The sequence below is a fragment of the Bombina bombina genome, chromosome 8 (genome assembly GCF_027579735.1).
Source record: "Bombina bombina isolate aBomBom1 chromosome 8, aBomBom1.pri, whole genome shotgun sequence".
Taxonomy (NCBI): domain Eukaryota; kingdom Metazoa; phylum Chordata; class Amphibia; order Anura; family Bombinatoridae; genus Bombina; species Bombina bombina.
This window is the reverse complement of record NC_069506.1, coordinates 158,953,272-158,978,245: the sequence shown is the minus strand read 5'-3', so window position 1 is coordinate 158,978,245 and position 24,974 is coordinate 158,953,272. Positions and strand designations below refer to the sequence as shown.

The following is a 24,974-nucleotide window of genomic DNA, read 5'->3' as shown; positions in this document are numbered from 1 at the left end:
TAATACATTTATTAACCCCTAAAGCTAAGTCTAACCCTAACACTAACACCCCCCTAAGTTAAATATAATTTTTATCTAACGAAATAAATTAACTCTTATAAAATAATTAACACTAAGCCCCTGAAGATCTCCCTACCTTATCTTCACCACTCCGGGTATCACCGATCCATCCAGAAGAGGCTCCGAAATCTTCATCCAAGCCCAAGCGGGGGCTGAAGAGGTCCATCATCGGGCTGAAGAGGTCCATCATCGGGCTGAAGAGGTCCATCATCCGGCTGAAGAGGTCCATCATCTGGCTGAAGAGGTCCATCATCCGGCTGAAATCTTGATCCAAGCGGGGGCTGAAGAGATCCATCATCCGGCTGAAGTCTTCTATCAAGCGACATCTTCAATCTTCTTTCTTCCGGATCCATCTTCATCCCGCCGATGCGGAACATCCATCCTGGCCGACGACTTCCCGGCGAATGACGGTTCCTTTAAATGACGTCATCCAAGATGGCGTCCCTCGAATTCCAATTGGCTGATAGGATTCTATCAGCCAATCGGAATTAAGGTAGGAAAATTCTGATTGGCTGATGGAATCAGCCAATCAGATTCAAGTTCAATCCAATTGGCTGATCCAATCAGCCAATCAGATTGAACTCGCATTCTATTGGCTGATTGGAACAGCCAATAGAATGCAAGCTCAATTTGATTGGCTGATTCCATCAGCCAATCAGAATTTTCCTACCTTAATTCCGATTGGCTGATAGAATCCTATCAGCCAATTGGAATTCGAGGGACGCCATCTTGGATGACCTCATTTAAAGGAACCATCATTCGTCGGGAAGCCGTCAGCCAGGATGGATGTTCCGCGTCGGCGGGATGAAGATGGATCAGGAAGAAAGAAGATTGAAGATGCCGCTTGATAGAAGACTTCAGCCGGATGATGGACCTCTTCAGCTGGATGATGGACCTCTTCAGCCGGATGATGGACCTCTTCAGCCCATTGATGGACCTCTTCAGCCCGATGATGGACCTCTTCAGCCCAATGATGGACCTCTTCAGCCCGATGATGGACCTCGGAGCCTCCTCTGGACGGATCGGTGATACCCGGCGTGGTGAAGATAAGGTAGGGAGATCTTCAGGGGCTTAGTGTTAGGTTTATTTAAGGGGGGTTTGGGTTAGATTAGGGGTATGTGGGTGGTGGGTTGTAATGTTGTGTGGGGGGGTATTGTATGTTTTTTTTAAAGGCAAAAGAGCAGAATTCTTTGGGGCATGCCCCGCAAAAGGCCCTTTTAAGGGCTGGTAAGGTAAAAGAGCTTTTCTATTTTTATTTTAGAATAGGGTAGGGCATTTTTTTATTTTGGGGGGCTTTGTTATTTTATTAGGGGGCTTAGAGTAGGTGTAATTAGCTTAAAATTGTTGCAATATTTTTCTAATGTTTGTAAATTATTTTTTTATTTATTGTAACTTAGTACTTTTTTTATTTTTTTGTACTTTAGTTAGTTTATTTAATTGTATTTAATTGTAGGTATTTGTATTTTAATTAATTTATTGATAGTGTAGTGTTAGGTTTAATTGTAGATAATTGTAGGTATTTTATTTAATTGATTTATTGATAGTGTAGTGTTAGTTTTAATTGTAACTTAGGTTAGGATTTATTTTACAGGTAATTTTGTAATTATTTTAACTAGGTAGCTATTAAATAGTTCTTAACTATTTAATAGCTATTGTACCTGGTTAAAATAAATAAAAAGTTGCCTGTAAAATAAATATTAATCCTAAAATAGCTACAATGTAATTATAATTTATATTGTAGCTATATTAGGGTTTATTTTACAGGTAAGTATTTAGCTTTAAATAGGAATAATTTATTTAATAAGAGTTAATTTATTTTGTTAGATAAAAATTATATTTAACTTAGGGGGGGTTAATAAATTTAATAGAGTAGCGGTGAGGTCCGGTCGGCAGATTAGGGGTTAATACTTGAAGTTAGGTGTCGGTGATGTTAGGGAGGGCAGATTAGGGGTTAATACTATTTATTATAGGGTTATTGAGGCGGGAGTGAGGCGGATTAGGGGTTAATAACTTTATTATAGTAGCGGTGAGGTCTGGTCGGCAGATTAGGGGTTAATAATTGTAGGTAGGTGGCGGCGACGTTGGGGGCGGCAGATTAGGGGTTAATAAATATAATATAGGGTGTCGGCGGTGTTAGGGGCAGTAGATTAGGGGTACATAGGGATAACCTAGGTTGCGTCGGTATGCGGTCGGCAGATTAGCGGTTAAAATTTTTTATTAGAGTGGCTGCGATGTGGGGGGCCTCGGTTTAGGGGTACATAGGTAGTTTATGGGTGTTAGTGTACTTTAGAGCACAGTAGTTAAGAGCTTTATGAACTGGAGTTAACCCTGAAAGCTCTTAACTACTGACTTTTTTCTGCCGGCTGGAGTCTTGTCATTAGATTTCTAACGCTCACTTCAGCCAAGACTCTAAATACCAGCGTTAGAAAGATCACATTGAAAAGATAGGATACGCAATTGACGTAAGGGGATCTGCGGTATGGAAAAGTCGTGGCTGCAAAGTGAGCGTTAGACCCTTTCCTGACTGACTCTAAATACCAGCGGGCGGCCAAAACCAGCGTTAGGAGCCCCTAACGCTGGTTTTGACGGCTAACGCAGAACTCTAAATCTAGGCGATAGTTCAATAAATGTATATCACATACATTTACTTGTGATAAAAATTAATTAAAAAATTAATTTAAAAAAGCACACGCATTAAGAACAAAAAAAACATATGTTGGTTTTACCTATATCCTTTTTCTGTTGTTTATACTGTTATAAAGAGAAAACACACACTCTTATGGGGAATGTTTTTATGTGAACGTCTTATAGTTAAAGACAAACTTTGGGTGAAAAGCATATTCTCCCAAAAGATTTTTTAGGTATACAGCCAGATTTTTGTTCAATCTAGAATAAAAGGGTTCAAATCGCATTCTGATTTCAAACCCATGGGGTATAGAGTCCCTAATTTATGTATTAACTCTACCTGTTTCCTCAGGATAATTTTCTGAAAATCTCCCCCCTCTCCAATTTTTCTTTAATTTCTTTACAGCCCAGCAAGTGATGCCTTTCATACTATTTTTATGTACTGTCCTAAAATGATTGTATAAACGAGTTTCCAGGTTCCCCTCTCTATAATGTTTAGGTATTCCTTTATTCTATCTCTGTATGGTCTAGTAGTTTCTCCTAAATATTGTAGCCAACATGAACACTCCAAAATATATATACAGGAGAAAGCCACGGCGTGCAGCTGCACTAATCCAAAACCCGGAACTAGTGTGGAGTCAAAGGTCATCCAATGAAAGGCAGGCTATACCGGAGTGCCGTAGCCAGGGGAGATCAACCCCAAGATAGCATGCCAGAGGGAAAAATAAGCAGTCACTACTCGGAGTGTTAAATAAAAAGAAAACATCTTTATTCAACTTCCAATAGTAAAAAATCATTGGAAGCAGTAAACACCAGACATAAAGCAGACTAACAGACAAAGAGGGACAAACAGCCTGAAGCGTTTCATGCCCCCTAGTGGCGCTTAATCATAGGCTAAAGTGTTAGTGAACAGGTATACCTTATATACAGATAAGTTAACCCTTCCCACACCGGAAAAAAAGATTTTTTTAAAACATAGGTTATATTTATACATTATAGCAGGATTATACCTAGAATAGATATAAGATATACATCAATACAGGATAAATTCTAGATGGAAAACTCCTTCTATTGAATCCAAAGTTAACTTGTCACTGTTATCATGAAATTTTAGAGAGATATATGAGGAGGCTAACTAGTAGAAACATGTATATGAGGCCCAGGAAATCAATATGTACTTTATTGCATACATTTTCTGAATGTAACTAATTGTCAATAAAATAATTTATGTCACATTCCTTATTCATACCTATAGGGACTCTAGTATTTAATTTTAGAATCCAGTAATTCTTTTTTGTCTAAGATTTTCTGTTTGTTTCCACTTCTAGGGGGAGTATTGCTCTGTCTATGATTTGTATTGTCATATCAGCTATATGACTAAAGTGATAATAATTAAAATGATTAGCCACAGCAGAATCCATGAAATAGGTTTTCACATCCCTGGTGTGTTCCCTATACCTGATTCTGGCCTAACGTGTCGTTTTACCAACGTATTTGTTTTTCTATAAATTACAGGTAAGTAGATACACCACGAATGTGGTCTTACAGTTTGCATAGAAATCAGATATACACTGTTATCATATGTGGATTTAAAATTATTTCCAGTTTTTTATTAGTACAAGTGGTGCAATTCCTAGTTCCACATTTAAAATTGCCCTTTTTAGATAGCCAACATGTATTACTTGCATTATTTTTACATTTTACCACACTTGGGGATAATGATCTGGCTAATGTTTTAAGCTTCCTAGAAACAAACTTACACTTGTTAATAAGCGGTTTTAGAACAGGATCACCCGTCAACAAGTGCATATGTTTTCTAAGAATCTTGAGTACACTAGTAAACTGTTGAGTGTACTCTGTGATAAATACAATAGAGTCATCCAAATTATCTGCATTTTTCTGGTTTTTCCTTTCAAACCAACAGTTTTGATTTTTAACTGATATCCTACATTTTTCAAACAGTACTGGATCATATCCTCGCTTAGTGAGCCTGTCTTTTAGTTCTAATGACTGTTCATCAAATATGTTATCAGACTTCGTATTTCTATGGAGTCTTATAAACTGGCCTTTGGGTATGGCCTTGGTTAGATGGCCTGGGTGTTGAGAATTGGCATGTAAAAGGGTGTTACCGGCTGTTGGCTTTCTGTAAGCCTTAGTCATTATGTGATTATCGGTGGTGTATAGTGTAAGATCCAAAAAAATAATTTCCCTTTTATTCATTTCACCAGTGAAACTTAAACCTAGTTCATTGGTGCTGAAATAAAGCAACAAATCATGCAAAAAGTTTGGATCATTACTACTACGTGCCACCAAAAGCAAATCATCTATATATCTGACGAAGAGCACTATTCGTTCCTGCCATGGGTTAATGGGGGAGTAAACGTACATTAGCTCCCACCAGTCAACAAAAATGTTTGGAAACGCAGGGGAAAATTTTGCCCCCATGGTTGTTCCCCGTATTTGCAGATAGTTCGCTTTGTCAAATAAAAAAAGTTATGTGACAATAGAAACCACAACACATCCCTTATATACAATCTCACTGGGTCATCCAAATTGCAATCTTTGTCTAAAAAGTAATCAACAGCTTTAATACCAAGATTTTGTGGTATACTCGTATAGAGAGATGTAATGTCTGCTGTTATCCAGCAAATATTTTCCTGCCACCTGATAGTATCTAAAGTGGCTAGCAGATGCAAGGTGTCCTTTAAATAGCTCAATTGTGTTGTAGCTATAGGTTGGAGGACAGAGTCCATCCATTCCCAAAGTGGTTCTAATAATGAGCCAATGCCTGCCACTATAAGTCTACCAGGTGTACAGAACCAGTTTTTATGGATCTTGGGGACATGATGGAATATGGGTGTTATTGGATAATCTGGGATTAAAGATTCACTGTCTTTAGTAGTAAAAATACCTAGTATGATACCATCATCAATTAACTTTGTCATATCCCTTTTAAAAACCAAAGTAGAGTTACTGGGTAGTTTACGATATACTGTGGAATCAGAGAGCTGTCTACAAGCTTCTTGGAGGTAAAAGGCTTTGTCCATCTCTACAATGCTGCCGCCTTTGTCCGAATTCCTAATGAAAATTTCCTTATTGTCTTGTAAATATTTAAGTGCTACATGTTCAGTGTATTTCAGATTAAGGGCAGCAGCATTCTTGTATGTTTTTATATCTTGTTCAAGCTTCAAAATATCCTCCTGGACTGCCTTTTGATAGGCGCTGATCATAGGGCCCCTAAAGTTAACAGGATAAAAAGTAGACATGTCCCTTTTCGGTTTATGTTATGCATTTAATGGAACATCCTGGTCATTATCAGGGTTGTATAGGGCATCGAGAGTGACAACAGCACAAGTATCTTGAAAGGATAGGTGCGGTGTGTTAATAGTGTATTTATTATCAGTCTCCATGTCCATACCAATACCTGTCTCATTTATTTTTTTCCTCTTTTTCTAGGTCCCTATTAGTTAAAGCAAAAAAATGTTTTAACACTAATTTCCGAATAAATGTATTAATGTCCAATAAGGTGTTGAAGCTAGCAAACCTACTAGTGGGAGCAAAGCCCAATCCCTTTGATAATACAGCTATTTCGTCTTTAGTAAGATTGTACTGAGATATATTATAAACACTGAATCCATCAGAAATTTAAAGATCTGTATCAATTAATTATGTCTCTTCTTCTTTTTGTTCGGTTTTGCCCCTCTTTTTTCTCCATTTTCTTCTATGTCTTTTTCTTTCTCCTTTGTCCTTCACGTCTTGGCATGTACCACTTGTACTATTGTTTCCACATCTGTAAAAAAACACAAGAGGGGGGAAAAGAGGAAGTAGAGGTAGAAGGAGAAGAGGAGCAAAGAGATGAAAGAGATGAGAAGGAACTAGCAGTAGTATTGGCCTCAGAGTACAAAGTTTCACCCTCTGATGCACTGAATGCAACTTTCTTTGCATCTTTATTTTTTAGAATGGACTTTGGTCCTTTTTTGGGATTTTGTTCTGTTTTTGGAGTTGTTTAATTTTTCCATATTTACTTTTATTTGCTTGCTATAGTTGGCGAACAGCTGTCAAATTATAAACTTGATTTTGTTCAAAGTCTCTGTTAAATTAGTTTCCTTCATGGGAAGCTTGTTCCTGGTCACATTTTCTTAATACATCATCCATTTTCTTTTTATGTATCAAATATTTGGGGTTTGCTTGTAATAGTCTGAGTTCATCATTGATAGTATTCACCACTTCTTTTAATTTTGTTCTCTTCTTCTCTTTTAATCTGACCAATATATTAATAAGTTTTAATGAACACTCTGTTAGTGCTGTGTTCCATTCCCCTCAAATTCAAAGGAGGGATACTTTTTAATCCTCAGTCCCCAGGGGATCCTTTTTGCTTCTAAGTATTTATTAAAGGCCACACTATCCCACATAAGTCACATGTCAGTAATTAAATTATGCTGTAGCAACCTGAAATTTGTTCTTAGTTCACTACTGTCAGATTCAGTCTCCTCTTTAGAAAATATTTTGTCAAAAAAATTCCTTCTGATACCCATATTGAACATATCCTGTGTATCAATATGTTCTGATTTATTATCCATGATGGGTACATCATTCATAGGTAATATTCCTATAACCTCTATGTCTGCATTAATGCCTGCCATGCTAATTTAAATATTTAATTAGCACCCCCTAATACGGTACAGCATTTTGCCTTTACTCCGGAATAATTGTTCAATTAGGAATCTGATGATATGCTAGTGTGAATGCCGTAATTCCAAGATTAAATGTCAGTACATTTTTGTAGAAAAGAGACTCGTGATAAAGTTATATATATAAAAAAAAGGCATCACAACGTTATAGTACTCACAGTGTACGTTATGGAACTTTAGCCAAAGCAGCATCTAACAGGTATCCTGTGTAGGTTTAGCGGCCCCAACCGTGTTGAGACAATATGTGTACATACAGGAGAAAGCCACGGCGTGTGGCTACTCTAATCCAAAACCCGGAACTAGGGTGGAGGCAAAGGTCATCCATAGACAGGGCATATCAACCCCAAGATAGCATACCAGAGGGAAAAAATGAGCAAGTACTACTCGGAGTGTAAAATAAAAAGAAAAAATCTTTATTCAACTTCCAATAGTAAAAAATCATTGGAAGCAGTAAACACCAGACATAAAGCAGACTAACAGACAAAGAGGGAGAAACAACCTGACGCGTTTTGCGCCCCCTAGTGGTGCTTAATCAGAGGCTAAAGTGTTAGTGAACAGGTATACCTTATATACAGATAAGTTAACCCTTCCCACACCGGAATTTTTTTTTTTTTTTTAAATATAAGTTATACTTATACATTATAGCAGGATTATACCTAGAATAGATATAAGATATACATCAATACAGGATAAATTCTAGATGAAAAATTCCTTCTATTGAATCCAAAGTTAATGTGTCACCGTTATCATGAAATTTTAGAGAGATATATGTGGAGGCTAACTAGTAGAAACATGCATATGAGGCCCAGGAAATCAATAGGTATGCCACATTCCTTATTTATACCTTTAGGGACTCTAGTATTTAATTTTAGGATCCAGTATAATTCTTTTTTGTCTAAGATTTTCTGTTTGTTTCCACCCCTAGGGGGGAGTATTGCTCTGTCTATGATTTGTATTGTCATATCAGCTATATGACTAAAGTGATAATAATTAAAATGATTAGCCACAGCAGAATCCATGAAATAAGTTTTCACATCCCTGGTGTGTTCACTATACCTGGTTCTGGCCTCATGTGTCATTTTACCAACGTATTGGCTTTTACATAAATTACAGGTAAGTAGATACACCGTGAATGTGGTCTTACAGTTTGCATAGATATCTATCAGATATACACTGTTATTCTATCTCTGTATGGTCTAGTAGTTTCTTCTAAATATTGTAGCCAACATGAACACTCCAAAATATATAGTACTCCTTTATCCCTATAGTGAATGGTATCTCTGATTTCATATTCTTTACCTGTGCTTGTAGATGTATATGACTTTACTTTCTTACTGTGCTCACACGCCTTACAGCTATAGCAAGGGAAGAAGCCACATAGGTTCTTTCCTCTAAGATCTAATTTCTTTCATGACCTTCTTCTTCCCATTGTACTCACTTGGGGCCAAGATATTCTAGATTAGCGGCCTTCCTGTATACAAACATAGGTTTTTCTGATTCTCCATATCCTTATGTTGACAATTAAAAGTAGTAATAAATGGTACCCTGATTCAACTTTCTTCTTTTACCTTATCTTTCCCACCCTTCAGGATGATACTCCCGTCTTTTTCATTTACTTCATTTTTGGCTTCCTTGATTAGTTTTGTATCATAGTCACATTCCCATAGTCATGTTGCTCAACAAATGTGATATCCCCAAAAACGGCACTTCTTAGAGGTTCATATTAGTTTTACGGGTGGGAATCTATGGTAGGGACAGACGTATCATAGTGGGTCAGGCTGTCATGGGTGGGACCAAATTGTAGTAGGCCGGGTGTAGCTGGGGGGCCTGGTCAGAGGGATGCTGGCAAATAGGGTGCAGACATTATGCTGGGGGACTAGTGCCCATTTGGTGATGCCATGGCTCAAGACGTGCTTGCTTATGAGCCCACTGTTTTATGTTCTCATATACAAGAGCTTAGTTTCAAGAAAGGATACCTAGAAAAATAGTTAAATTAGATAACAGAAGTAAATTAGAAAGTTTTTTTTCTAGATCATGAAAATTTAAAGCAACATGAAACAAAATGTAATTCACCATAACATATTTAATTATGCATAGTTAAGAAAACATACAATATACTTATACATAGTTATATATTATTACCTGCTTTTACTGTAATTTACATTTGAAAACTGTGTTTTTCCCCTTTCCCTGAGAGACTGGAGTGAATTGTACAGACTGCATTAACATTACAGTGGTTGTTGGATCCTTGTAGTAGATTATTTATATCTTACCTATATCTGTCAATAGCTGGCCACTTAACAGGAGATAAGATAAACATACTCATGAAGCTTTTCAAAGGTGACATCCCTGGATTGCAAAACCAATGGTAGTTTAAATGCTTTTTAACATTTATTTTGTATGCAGCTCATTTTCAATGCTAACATACCGTTTAATGGACCAATAAAATGCTATAATTTTGAATATAGAGAATTATGGATGCACTAAGCTAGTAACTTCCCAAGCCTTCCTAACAGAATAACTACCTCCTCCAAGGTAGATATAATTAGACAAAGGAATACACTGGTGGACGGAAGGCGCAAAAAGCTGGCGCTAAAAGCTGGAAGTTAAAAACACATACAAATGACTGCTACAGCTAATTTAATAAAATTCATACATAAAAAAACAGTACAATGGGGGCAGAGCAAGCCTGGAACAGAGAAGTCACATGAGTCTGAAGCTCCATATAGATATTGGCTGAATAATAATAAAAAAGGCCACAATATAACACAGATTCAGCCACAGAAGTGAGATAAGGTGCCAAGATTAAAAGGGTGACAGAAAACAAAGCAAAATCCCCTGAAGGACTGTGGAAAATTGATCCTCAGATAATTACCAGCCGATTGAGAGCTGCGGGCGCCATCTTGGGAATAACATCTGAAGGCCCAAAGGTAACAAGATAAGTAGCATATGGGAGATACAGTAGAAGGTTAAATACTCTTGCGGATCCCTAATCATCAGCACTTCCCCCGATCACCGGGGTATAACGACTGCATAGGAACTGTTGGCTCCCTGCTTACTTGACCCATCATGGAGGACTTTTATGTATCTTTACAGACTCTTATAGAGGACCTGGGACACAGGATGGATGCTGGCTAAGAGGAGTTCACAGCCCTGTGTAAGAATTATGACACCTTTGATTGAAGGTGAATCCCTCTTTAGACACCCAAAGTCTACCACAAATCCCACCAGGAAAGCACAGCCTATCCTAAAGCTCACTGGAGCTGCCTATGAGTGAACGCCACGTAATAGATGGAGCCTCTTGGCATACAGATGCTAGCACATACACGGGACTGCCACAGATTATGCAAAGTGGGCTTGTGGAGCTGTGGAGCCTGGGTGTCGTCTGGAGCGATGCGGAAGGTCGCTGGGAGGATGTCCAGAGATGGAGAGAGCTGATCATCACAGGGGCGATCTTAATACAGCCAGAGACTCGGGCTGAGAGCCCGGACCATATACCAGGAGGTGTTGTATTCATGTCCGCTGATCTGGCTGGTAACCATATTGGTCAAAGGCATGACATGGCCCACCTTGTCAGCAGTTTCCTTGCCATTATCCCTGCTGGTCACCTCAGATCTAGGATCGGCTGATTTTTTTTTCTTATTTAACCAGAGAACGATGGCCTATCCTGCCATTTCTAACTGCAGGGACATTACCGACCTTTGACTTACAGACTGAGCATTCAATACGCTCCTACATAACGAGATGGCAGTAAAGTTTGTTTAAGGTACTATAATATCAATAAATTTAAGGACATTTTCAGTTGACCTTTGGTTAGGTGGACTCTGTATTAGACTCTGAGATACACATATAGTATGTTGCTGTGCATTGTCTGCTTTTGTAGATAATCTTGGGATAGAACATAATGGATATACACCCTTTTTCACTAATCTGAGCCTGCACATATACCTTAATGTCCGTACTCATAGGGAAATCACCTAGACTATAGTATTGTTTCAGTAGGCCAATATAAAATGGAGTATCCCAGCACTGCACTAGGTGGCCCTCCCACAAAGGATCTTTCCCTTTATGGGTTTGTAAGTTTACTAAGTGCCCTCTTATTTGTTTTGTTTTCTCCCATTAGCGTGGCATGTAGATTAGCAATCACTAGGTTTCAATGCATTGCCTATGTTAAAGATTTTACAGAAAATGAATCTCCTAGTACTGGGTTCAGTCCTATTGTCTGCGGCCGAGGCAGTAGGACATACTGGGTAAGGTAGGATTACTATTTATTCCTTTATAGAACCTTGTGATAAGCGACCTAGAGGCTAAATGTACGAAAGATCCACCTATGATTTAATGACTTGTATGTATTGGTGCACCTTTCTTCTTATTTATGTGTAGGCTGAACATTAAGTTAAAGATTTTAAATAAATAAAACTTACTCCAGTAGATACTATACACTTTCCAGTGTGTAGAAGCATTTATTTAATATTAGTGGCTGCCCGGTACTGAAAATTACTTGATTACCCCTATTTCATACCAGAGACAAAGATGAGCAGAATGCCTGTTGGTTTAATTAATATTTTTACTATAGCCCAGAACTAAATACAGACTATATAACTATATAGTTCTTTTACAAAGTCTTGTAGGCTCAGAGTAACTCTCCATGTGCTCCATACATAGGAAATTTTAGAGTTTCATTTTCTACTGGAGACATTGGTGAGCAAACTGTCTGTTGGTTTACTTAATACTATCACCATGGCTCAGAACTAAATATAGTGGATATAGTTATATAGTTCTTTTACAAAGTTTGGTAGACTCAGAGTATCTCCCCGTGCGCTCCATATATAGGAATTTTAAGAGTTTTAAGCTCTAATTAAAGTGCAATTGGCAAGAACCCAAATTCACATTATCAATTACTAATGTGTGTTAGCTATAACTAATAGACTAATCTATATGAATTATGTTATAGGAGGTGATATTCTTTGGTACATTATTGCATTAGGAGTTATCTTGATCTCCTCCTCCACCCCCCTCCCCTTTTATACACACCTAACAACAATATATTCAGTAGCATTTTATTTATCATGGGATTAGGTGGTTGCCACACACCCCAGTGCTTAGACTGGGATTTACAAAGAGCTGCTTTGTTCCGCTATTTTGTATCACATTTTGATTCATAATATAGAAATGCTTTATTGATTTATACTTTTACAATAAATGTTTATATTTCTACATACTAAATGTTCAAAAGAGATATTAGGAGATAAGAACATCAATTTATATGTTACTTCAGATTATCATTCTAGTATATTAAAAGGGCTAGTATATATGTTTCTGATCACAAATGTAATGTTATTGCTAAGAGGAATTAGCCATGAGGTTTTAAGATTTAAATTAGAGTTATAAATAAGGTACGGATGTGTGCATAAATTTAAGCAAATGTTTAGGGTACTTGCATAAGCTAGAGAGGGTGATATTGCCCTAGGTAGAGAAGATACAGGTAGCACACTGTTTGTTATATTTTGAATGTCAATATGTTTTGCATCAGTCTGTCTGTACTATTTTGTCTTCTTTGACATATGTTGTATGATTATGGTACCTTAAAGGACCAGTCAACACATTAGATTTGCATAATCAACAAATGCAAGATAACAAGACAATGCAATAGCACTTAGTCTGAACTGCAAATCGGTAGTAGATTTTTTCATAACAAATTTCAAAGTTATGCATATTTCCACTCCCCTTGTACCATGTGATAGCAATCAGCCAATCACAAATGCATATACGTATAGTCTGTGAATTCTTGCACATGCTCAGTAGGATCTAGTGACTCAAAAATTGTAATTATAAAAGACTCTGCACTTTTTTTTTTAATGGAAGTAAATTGGAAATTTGTTTAAAATTACATGCTGTATCTGAATCATGAAAATTTAATTTAACCTGAGTGTCCCTTTAATAAAAAGAAAAAAAAGAAAAAAAAAAAACAGTATAATAACACATCTAATAAATTAATATACTAGGACATCTCCCAAATCAATAAATAGATTAATAAGAACCCTCAAAAGATAAAACAACTGATAAGGGTACTAAAATCAGTAAAAAGAGTACAACTCGAAACCAGAGCATGTATCTGTGGCACAAAAAGCAAGACAAAAACAGCACTGACACAGTACTGTCCTGATTCCATTAATACCCACAATGCTTCGCTAGAGAAATAGACTCCGGTGTTTAGAGTACAGGACCTAGTGCAAAGTTGGATGGATACTTAGTTGCCGTCATGGGACATAGATAAAGAGGTGCAGTAGACTAACCTCTCATGAGCCTTAAGAGAATCCTTGGATACCTCTTAGTCCGTAGGTTATCTGTACTTGATCCCTTCTTTAAGTTTAAAGAAGTGATCAAGTGCAGATATCCTACATACTAAGAGGTATCTCTTAAGGCTCATGAGAGGTTAGTCTACCTGCTGCTCTTTATGCGGATATCTATGTCTTGTGATGGCAACTTAGTATCCGTCCAACTTTGCTCTAGGTTCTGAACTCTTAAAACCGGAGTCTATTTCTAACGAAGCATTTGTGGGTATTAACGTAATCAGGACTGACCTGTGTCAGTGCTGTTTTTGCCCTGCTTTTTGTACCACAGATACATGGGGGTAGATTTACCAATGTGCGGGCAGACATGATTCGCTCTAGTGGATCATGTCCGCCGCACATCGATAAAAGGCATTTATAATTGCACATGCAGTTCTAGTGAAATGCTTGTGCAATGCCGCCCCTGCACATTTGCAGCCGCTAGCAGGGGGTGTCAATCAACCCGATCATATGTGATCGGGTGGATCGCTGTCCGCCGCCTCAGAGGTGGCGGACGAGTTAAGGAGCAGTGGTCTTAAAGGGACATTGAACCCATTTTTTTTTTTTCTTTCGTGATTCAGATAGAGCATGCAATTTGAAGTAACTTTCTAATTTCCTCCTATTAATATTATTATTGTCAGGCATTTGTAGAGCGCCAACAGATTCCGCAGTGCTGATCAATTTTTCTTCGTTCTCTTGCTATCTTTATTTGAAAAAGAAGGCATCTAAGCTTCTTTTTGGGTTTAGGACTCTGGACAGTACTTTTTTTTTGGTGGATGAATTTATCCACCAATCAGCAAGAACAACCCAGGGTGTTCACCAAAAATGGGCCGGCATCTAAACTTACATTCTTGCATTTTAAATAAAGATACCAAGAGAAAGAAGAAAATTTGATAATATGAGTAAATTCGAAAGTTGCTTAAAATTTCATGCTCTATCTAAATCACGAAAGAAAATTTTTGGGTTCAGTGTCCTTTTAAGACCGCTGCTTCTTAATTCCTGATTCCGGCGAACCTAAAGGCTTGCACGGAATAAGCTGGTTGACAGCTTAATAAATTGGCCCCATGGTCTGGTGGTTTCAAGTTATGTACTTTTTACTGATTTTAGCACCCTTATCAGTTATTTTATCTTTTGAGGATCCTTATTAATCTATTAATTGATTTAAGGTGGTTTTCAACTTTTATGCCTTTTTTTTTTTTTTGCATTGTCTTTTATAGATTAACAATACTATCTGGGAGATGTCCTAGTATATTAATTTATTAGATATGTTATTATACTGTTTTATTTATGTATGAATTTTATTAAATTAGCTGTAAAAGTCATTTGTGTGTGTTTTTAACTTCCAGCTTTTAGCAAATGCTATAATTTGTTAGAGCATGGCATATTCCATTAAACCCCCACAAAGGAGTTAAAGACATTGTTAAAATACTGCTTGGGACCCGCACAGCACTGCTGGTCCGGAGCAGAAACTTACGCTGATCCAGTCAGCAGCACTAGTTTTACAGCTGTGTCATGCAACTATTGCTGCTGACTGGATCAGTATTAGTTTCCGCTTGGGAGCAGCAGTTCTTTGTGGGTTCCAAGCAGTACTTTAACTATGTGTTTAACCATTTAACACTCATTAAATACGTAAAGTTGCTGTTTCGCTAAGGATAAAATGGCATGCTCTAATGAATTAGTGCATTTAATTTTATTACTATAACTATGCTCTTTAAAGATTTTTGTTGTCATCACCAAGGAGTAAAATTAAAGGGACACTGAACCCAAATTTTTTTTTCCTTTCATGATTCAGATAGAGCATGAAATTTTAAGCAACTTTCTAATTTACTCCTATTATCAATTTTTCTTCGTTCTCTTGTTATCTTTATTTTAAAAGCAGGAATGTAAATCTAAGCAGCCAGCCCAATTTAGGTTCACCACCATGGATAGTGCTTGCTTATTGGAGGCTTACATTTACCCACCAATAAGCAAGCATTATCCAAGTTCTCAACCAAAAATGGGACGGCTCCTATGCATCACATTCCTGCTTTTTAAATAAAGTTTGCAAGAGAACGAAGAAAAATTGATCATAGGAGAAAATTAGAAAGTTGCTTAAAATTGCATGCTCTATCTGAATCATCAAAGAAAAAAAATTGGGTTTAGTGTCCCTTTAACAGCTGCAGCAGAAATTACATGTGCGTTTCATATTTCCACAAAAAACATGGAGTCCTTCAAATATATAGTTAAGATTACTAATGATTTGAACTAAATATTCAATGTGTCTAAATATTTGATCTGAGCAACCAATATGATTTGGATATTCTAGATAGAATATTCTACTTTACTATATTTGTTCTCTATTTTAAATTCTGTATTTTTTCCTTCTTTCCAGGGGAATTGGAAAACAAGGTTTCCAGTGCCAAGGTAAGTAACTATTTGTGTGCCATATTTTGTATTGGCTTCTGCGTTATCACACCTCTCAGGAGAATGCCCACTGCTAAAAATCAGCAGCTGTGCTAGGAAGCAAATTATTAATTTATTCTGAAATGTTCTGTTTATTCCAGTAGATAACACAGACTCACAGTTTTTCAGAGGCAAAGAAATAAATAAAATATAAAATAACTGTAAAGAAATGGCTGTACACTTCTGGGTTGATTTATATTGTATACATTGTGAATATTTGTGCAATGGCTGTGTCTAAATACTATAATATTATACTATTGAGTATTTATGCAATTAAAGATAGAAGTAATTTATACTTATTTAAAAAAAAGTTAAAAGGCCATTACAGTGGAAAACGTATGCGCTCTAATTTGTTAGAGCATGTCATTTTAACACTAGCGGATCTGCAGTGCTAGGTGTGTATCACCCTCAAATGTGTTAAACACATAGTTAAATTATCACTTGGGAGCCACCGAGCGATGCTGGTTCTTAGGGGAAACTGATGGTCACTCAATCAACAGCAGTAATCTCACAGCTGGACCGAGAGTAACAAAATAAAACTGCAGCTATTTATTGAGTTTATGAATGTTTTTGCCCTACATGAATTGATGAATATACACATGAAATGGCACACTAGACAGATGGTAATCATTAGGCAGTATCTTCTCGTTAGGAATTGATTTAGATTTCGGTTTGAAGTATTGTATTCTGTATCACCTGGCAGTGCTGTTTAGCAGCATCAACCATTCCCCCTGTGTTTTGTCTTAGAAAAATATTTTCAAAGCTTTGACACCGGATGATGCAATTATAAATGGTGGATTGTACATTTCATTATTTTCTCAAATTAAAGGAGCAATAATAAATGTGCGAGAGAATTGTATTATAGCACTGTTGCATGAAAGAGGTTAAACACACAGTTAAATGCAGCTACAGAATGGCAATACAAATATGTCATCCCTGATTGGCTTCCTTCCACACCAGTAGTACATTGCTGCTCTGCAGATGACTTTATCTATGTGTCTAACCAATTTGAAGCAAAAGTGCAATAATACTATTTTCTAGCACCTTAGAACAGTATATTAATGCTCCTTCATGTCTGTTACATGAACAACATATGCATTGACCTTGAATAAGGAGGGAAGACATTGGGTCATAGTGATAGGGACATAGTAATAGCACAAGTTTTACTTTGCACTGTGCAGTGTAATCTATATAAATATAGAAAGAAAAGATGTAATCCAGACCCCTTCAGAAACTACTGAACTAGGGACACTCCCCTGTAGTAGCTGTTTTGCTGGCTGCTGTAGTAGCTTTTATTTTCAACATAACAAGACTGCCTATATCAGAATCTGATCTCACATAGGAGAAAAAGTGCATGTACTCAGTCTGTACTCTATGAGCTACCTGTAAGGTGTGTACAGCGAGGTGCAAAGACATTGGCTGTGCCATAATAATCCCTTACCATTTACAGTGCTACCATAGAAATGTGCAGTGCTAATGAGGTGTGTGAAAAGTGCAAAAAGTTAAGCACATAGTTAGATTAAGGTCCATAGCAGCAATGCACGACTGGGAACTAGCTGAAAACATCTGGTGAGCCAATGACAAGAGGTGCATGTGTGTATTATTATTATTATCATCAGTTTTTTGTAGAGCCCCAACAGATTCAGCAATGCTAACCACCAATAAGCAGCTAGCTCCCAGTAGTGCATTGCTGCTTCTGAGTCTACCTAGGTATAGTTTTCCACAAAGGACACTATTGTGCATGCAGGTAAAGAGGTAGGTAAAGAGGTGAATAATATTTACTACCAGCACTTGGGTCGGCAAGTCTATGATCATGTAGTGTCCCTTATGTGCAATAATATGACTTTGTGGAGTGTGAGTTGGTTTAGGACAAGTTAGAGTGGCTCTGAGAGGAAGTTCAGATGTTTGATGAGTAGATGGTCACAGCTGGGTCTATGGTCAGAGAGATCTATATTTCAGCTTCTGCAGGCTGCAAAATTGTGGTACACCTGTGAAAATGCAACACGATTATGTTTCACTAAACATCAGATTGCAGCAGAAGTGCTAGAGCATCTATCAGGCAGTGCTAGTCACTGATATGCAAGAAATCTGTCCCAGCAAATTGTATAATTCTTTTGTAAAACTCATTGTTTCGAATGCACCATATTAAGTATTTCAATTAATTGGTTGATGCTTTATTGATTAGTTAACAAGCAGGGGTTAAAAGATGTGAATTACTAATCTTGCCTAATGAAAACCAGTATTAACACAATAAAAACTGGGTACACTGGGTACACATCCTATGACACATCCTATGAATTACAAAACACAATAACACAACAGATTGAAAGTCTGGCACTATATCTGAAGCACACAGCCAGATTAAAAGTAAAGTGGAAGAGTTGGTTTTAGAATTTGGCAAAATAGTGATAAACTCAGGGTCACTTCAAGTCGGTCTCTCCGTCCCTGGGTCCCTAACCTACAGCCACACAATTGTAATTTCCCTACACACATACAGAACACGGAAATGGACTGCACTCTCAAACCGGACTTGACACGCATCTTAAAACCCTGCAAAACTAACAGCCGTGGGTGCTCACCTTCATTCATAGACATTTGTATGTATGTATTGGGTACTTGTAAAGCGCAGCTAATCACCTGTAAGGGTCTCAAGGAACTGCTCATTTTATCGACTTCAGAAGGATGAAAGGCTGGGAGGACCTCACCGGGGATCGAACCTGCTAGAGAGCTCAGCCACAGTGCCTTAGCATGCTGAGCTATCTGTCCGGCTTATCTGCACAACAAATGTTGTTGTTTTACCTTCTGTGGTTTACAATAAAATGGATCACTGATTAAGTTAAGTTCTGCATCATTATAATCTCCATTCCACTCTAGATTATTCAGATATACTCAGTCTCCTAGACTTGGACTCCTCCCCTTGGTTATTTGGGCTCACCCATAGCTAAGTACCCCACCCACCTTCCACCCATAGGGTTGATTTATCAAGATGTGGCAGACAGGGGCGCACATTTGCACCACTGTCCGCAGCAGCTCACCTCTGGCGGCCTGAATTCTACTGCCGGAATTCAGCATTGCACAAGAACGCAATTTTGCACTCTTTGGCAAGGCCACCCCCTGCCCACGCAAAACAATCACGCGCGGGCAGGAGCTGTCAATCTCCTCGATCAGACAAGACCAAGGAGATTGAAATGCTCCACCTAAGAGGTGGCGAAAGGTTAGGGAAGCAGCAGTCATCAGACCGCTGCAGGTTAAATAGGGACTGCAGGTTCTCTTGTTCTGCTGAAGGGTTTCATAAATCGACCCCATAGTCTACCTAGAGTCTGCCTATAACGGCAGGTTAGGATCTCTGTTATTGATAATATATTGGAGAAGATCCAAAGGAATCAAGAATCTTTTAATATAGTCAATAGGAGAAAATAACAATCTAGTTGTAAGAGAGAAATAAATACAGCTATATAAATAATAATGGTTATTATAAAACATGTGATAATGTTATTTGTTTCCCTTGGGTAATACTAAATGATAAATGTATTTTGTACCTTTGTAACATATGCTATTTTGTATCCAGTACAAATTACAATCACTAACTTCATTGTTGTACAATATTTGTTTCTTTTTTTGTATGCAAGCTTCAAATATGACACCAGTTTACTTTACGTGATAGTAACTGATACAATATACTGCAATGAATATCATATTGCACTTTCTGCAAATTGAGTGCTTTCACACTTAAAAAAAAATTCTGTTGCAGATTTTTTTTTTATCACAGCTTCTCTTGAAAACTATCCATTAGGATATTTGGAAAAAAAATAGTGATCAGTATCCACATGTAATTATATATACTGCCTATTTCTGTGTGTGTCTTTACTTGTTTCATACCCTTATTAATAAAGTTTTATTTTATTTTTAATATATGAATATGCAAACACTGCATACCTGAGACTGCTAATCATATCCTTTTTTTTTTTCTTTTTTTTTTCTTTCTTTTTTCTTTTTTGTAAAAAACACAAAACGTTGTTCATGGCAAAAATACATCCTCTGAATGGCATAAGGGAGTAGAGCTGTGCAAAAAAAAAAAAAAAAAGAAATAAAGTCTGGGCAAGGGGCAACATTCAGCAATATTAAAATTTGTTCTTTCCCCCTAAAGCATAGGAGTCAATTCCGATCCATTAGAGCAGTGATTTTTAACCTTTTTTTTGCTGTGGCACACTTTTTTTACATAAAAAAATCATGTGGCACACCACCATCCCAAAATTTTAAAAAAATCACACATTGTTGCCTAATACAGCATATATATATATACACATACACACAAACACACACATACTGTATGTATTGTGCTGTTATGCCATTCCTCCTACAAACTACCCCTGCACTGGGAGTAAAAAACAAGCAAAGTTTAAAAAATATGTCACACTGTTGTCAGTCTGCCGTGGCACACCTGAGGATCTCTCATGGCACACTAGTGTGCCACGGCACACTGGTTGAAAAACACTGCATTAGAGATACTTATCTAATGATTTTCTATTTCACCATTAAATATGGAGAATTTTGTAGATAAATCAGTTGCACTTTTAAAGTGTCATAATAGATCTCATCATTTTCTATTTGAAGATAAAGTGGTTCATTAAAGTTATGCTTTAAGTATGTGTCTCTAAATAAAGATTATGTATACACAAATCAACAAACATATATATTCTACATGGTGATGACTTTTCACTACTTGCTGACTTCATTTTCCAAACAACTTTGAGATTCAATGAGATTGTAGTGGGCAATATCTATTATTCTAAATGACCTTTTTTTTAGCTTGGAATAAAAAAAAAAATTCTCTCATTTCTGTGTACTCTGTATGTGTCCATCTATTTTTGTATTGCTGGAAGCTGCCTTCCTGCTGAGATGTGAATTGCACCACCACTAATGAGATTGCCCCCTACTGGTACGTCAGACACAAACACGGTCTCGTACCACTATGTATCTTCCCACTGCTGGAGCTAAAGTATGTACATTACAGTACAGGGCACAACAGGGAGATCTGATTATAACCTTAACAATGTTTAATTTATGCTGAATCTCTTAATATATCACAAGATGGGTTATGCCTCAGCTAAGCTATTGTTGGAATATGGTCACCACAGAATATTTAGTATGCACATATAGTAATAAGCCACTTTACTGATGCGTCTTACTGATCTGTGTCATGTTACTAGAACAAAAGGCTCTAGGCCCAAGCATCTTCGTAAAATAATAATGACATGACCAGGGATAGTCAAGGTGTCCGTACATGGACACTGGTGTCTGTGACTAGCCCTTGCAGTGTCCGCCACAACCCTAGTATATCTTTTCTTTCTGATTAAATAATAGGAATACAAAAAAATATGTAGTGTGAATAAAGTTTGTGGCTTGTCAAGAGACTGTTAGCGATATTGGGTGATAAGTTATGGAATAAATAAAGCCTGAGTGAAATACTGGATGTGCATCTGCATCTGTTTAATAACACCCAGATCTATACAAAGACACAGTAGTGACACTGGGACATGCGTATAGCCAGAAAAGGGCTGGTTATAGGGTCAGTGGTATCTGCATCAGTATAATAACAACCAGCGCTATATAATGACACAGTAGTGACACTGGCACATGGGTATAGCCAGAGGAGGGCTGGTTATAGGATCAGTGGTATCTGCATCAGTATAATAACACCAAGCACTATACAAAGACACAGTAGTGACACTGGCACATGCGTATAGCCAGACAATGGCTGGTTATAGGGTCAGTGGTATCTGCATCAGTATAATAACACCCAGCACTATACAAAGACACAGTGGTGACACTGGCTCATGGGTATAGCCAGAGGAGGGCTGGTTATAGGATCAGTGGTATCTGCATCAGTATAATAACACCCAGCACTATACAAAGACACAGTAGTGACACTGGCTCATGGGTATAGCCAGAGGAGGGCTGGTTATAGGATCAGTGGTATCTGCATCAGTATAATAACACCAAGCACTATACAAAGACACAGTAGTGACACTGGCACATGCGTATAGCCAGACAATGGCTGGTTATAGGGTCAGTGGTATCTGCATCAGTATAATAACACCCAGCACTATACAAAGACACAGTGGTGACACTGGCTCATGGGTATAGCCAGAGGAGGGCTGGTTATAGGATCAGTGGTATCTGCATCAGTATAATAACACCCAGCACTATACAAAGACACAGTAGTGACACTGGCTCATGGGTATAGCCAGAGGAGGGCTGGTTATAGGATCAGTGGTATCTGCATCAGTATAATAACACCAAGCACTATAAAATAATGTTTTTAATTTTAACTGTACCTTGGTGTCCTTCACTAAGCTCTGTACTTTGGAAAATGACCGCCACAGCCTTTGGCTGTGCCTATCCCTGGACATGACTGTGTAAGTCACTGAACAAATACATTTTAATAAATAAATATATATTGCCTTTACATTAATAACATTTTTTTTGTTAGTTTTATTTCTTTAAAGGGACACTAAACCCAAAAAATTTCTTTCATGATTCAGGTAGAGAATACAATTTTAAATAACATTCCAATTTACTTTTATTAACTAATTTGCTTTGTTCTTTAGTTATCCTTTGTTGAAGAAATAGGAATGCATATGGGTGAGCCAATCATCACACAAAGCATCTAAATGCATTTACCAATCAGCAGCTGCTGAGCCTTTCAGCAAAGAATATCCAGAGAATGAAGCAAGTTAGATAATAGAAGTAAATTAGAAAGTTGTTGCATTCTCTTTCTAAATCATGATAGAAAGAAATTGGGTTTCATGTCCCTTTAACTAAATATTATCACATTGTTTTAGCCAGAAGCTATTGTTTAGTTTATTAAATGGACAGAAAATCCCATATTTTTCCATTTATGAATGAAATAAAGCAAACATTTTAAGTGAATTTCCATTTTACTCCTATTATCAAATATATTTTGTTCACTTTGTAAATTTTGTTGAAGAGTATAGCTAGATAGGCTCTAAAGCAGTGATGACTAAACTTGGCACACCTGATGCTTCTGAACTACATTTGCCATGATGATTACCTAGACTTCTAAATACCTAAGCATCATGGGAAATGTAGTTCCAAAAATATATGGGGTGCCAAGGTTAGCCATCACTGCTCTAGAGCATTCATGTGTCTGGAGCACTATATGGCATTAGTTTTGCACTAATGCTTTAAACAATGTTATATACTTTTGAACACTAGATGGCAGCAGTCCATAGGAACATGCAAGCTCATGAGCCTATCCAAGTATGCTCTTCAACAAAGGACAGCAAAGGAACAAAGTGAATTTGATAATAGGGGTAAAGAGGGATTTTTTTTTTTAATTGTACACTATGAGGGATATTTATCAAGCCGGCAACCGCAGATATGCTGGAATTCCGCAGCATAATTGTGGCGAGCCTGATTCGACCTAGTTATCAAAGCCTACAGACCGTCAAAAGTTGAAATTTGTGACGCCAGTCTCAATCCGACACAGATCGATGCTTACGTCATTACAGATGTTCCGAATAGAAATTCGGCACTATCTGATAACTTTTGCAAGCTATCAAATTTTTAACAGGTACGCTCGCCACTATTCCGGCCCAGCGTACCTGGTTTTCAATCCGCCACCCTGGAGGCCGCGGATGCCATAGGAATCAATGGGAGTCTGAAAGCAGTGAAAGCTTATGTTCGTTGCTGCCAGATATCCCATTGATCTCTATGGTATAAAACAAATTACATTTACACCTAACACCCTAACATAACCCCCGAATCTAAATACCCCTAATTTGCCACCCCCAACATAGCCGCCACCTACATAATGTTATTAACCCCTATTCCGCCGCTCCTGGACCCTGCCGCCACTAAATAAATATATTAACCCCTATTCCGCTGCTCCCGGACCCCGCAGCAACTAAATAAATAAATGAACCCCTATCCCGCCGCTCCCGGACCCTGCCGCAACTGTAATAAAATTATTAACCACAAAACCCCTGGCCTCCCACATCACTACCACTAACTAAACCTATTAACCCCTAAACCGCCAGCCCCCCACATCGCCAGAAACTAAATGAAGCTATTAACCCCTAAACCTTACCCGCTAACTTTACATTAAATATTAACTCATCCCTATCTTATAATAAATTAAAACTTACCTTTAGAATTAAAATAAACCATTTTAAATTATTAATTAACCTACCCTAACTATTATCCTACAATTACATTAAACTATATTAACCTATTAATTAACCTACCCTAACTATTATACTAAAATTACATTAAACTATATTAAACTATTAATTAACCTACCCTAACTATTATACTAAAACTACATTAAACTAACAATTATATTAACTATATTACATATTTGAAAACCTAACCCTACTCAAGTTATTTATATCTACTATAAAAAATTACTAAATTACAAAAAAATAACAAGTAAGTTACAAAAAATAAAAAAACACTAAGTTACAAAAATTTAAAAAACACAGTATCAAAAATAAAAAAGAATTTCACCTAATCTAAGAGCCCTATCAAAATAAAAAAGACCCCCCCAAAAAAAATAAAAAAAACACCTAGCCTACATTAAACTACCAATGGCCCTTAAAAGGGCCTTTTGCAGGGCATTGCCCCAAAAAAAATCAGCTCTTTTACCTGTAAAAATAAAATACAAACACCCCCCCCCAACAGTAAAACCCACCACCCAACCAACCAACCAACCCCCCCAAATAAAACCCTATCTAAAAAATCTAAGCTCCCCATTGCCCTGAAAAGGGCATTTGTATGGGCATTGCCCTTAAAATGGCAT

At 37.3% G+C, this 24,974-nt stretch overlaps 1 protein-coding gene across 1 annotated transcript in view; it reads left to right on the top strand.

The window, feature by feature from the left end:
* PRKCG (protein kinase C gamma) overlaps window positions 1–24,974 on the top strand; it is a 711,210-nt gene that overhangs the window by 19,825 nt on the left and 666,411 nt on the right. The window contains exon 2 of the mRNA XM_053690662.1: window positions 16,080–16,111. Within this exon, the coding sequence (XP_053546637.1) occupies window positions 16,080–16,111 (32 nt within the window). The remainder of the gene's footprint in view (window positions 1–16,079; window positions 16,112–24,974) is intronic.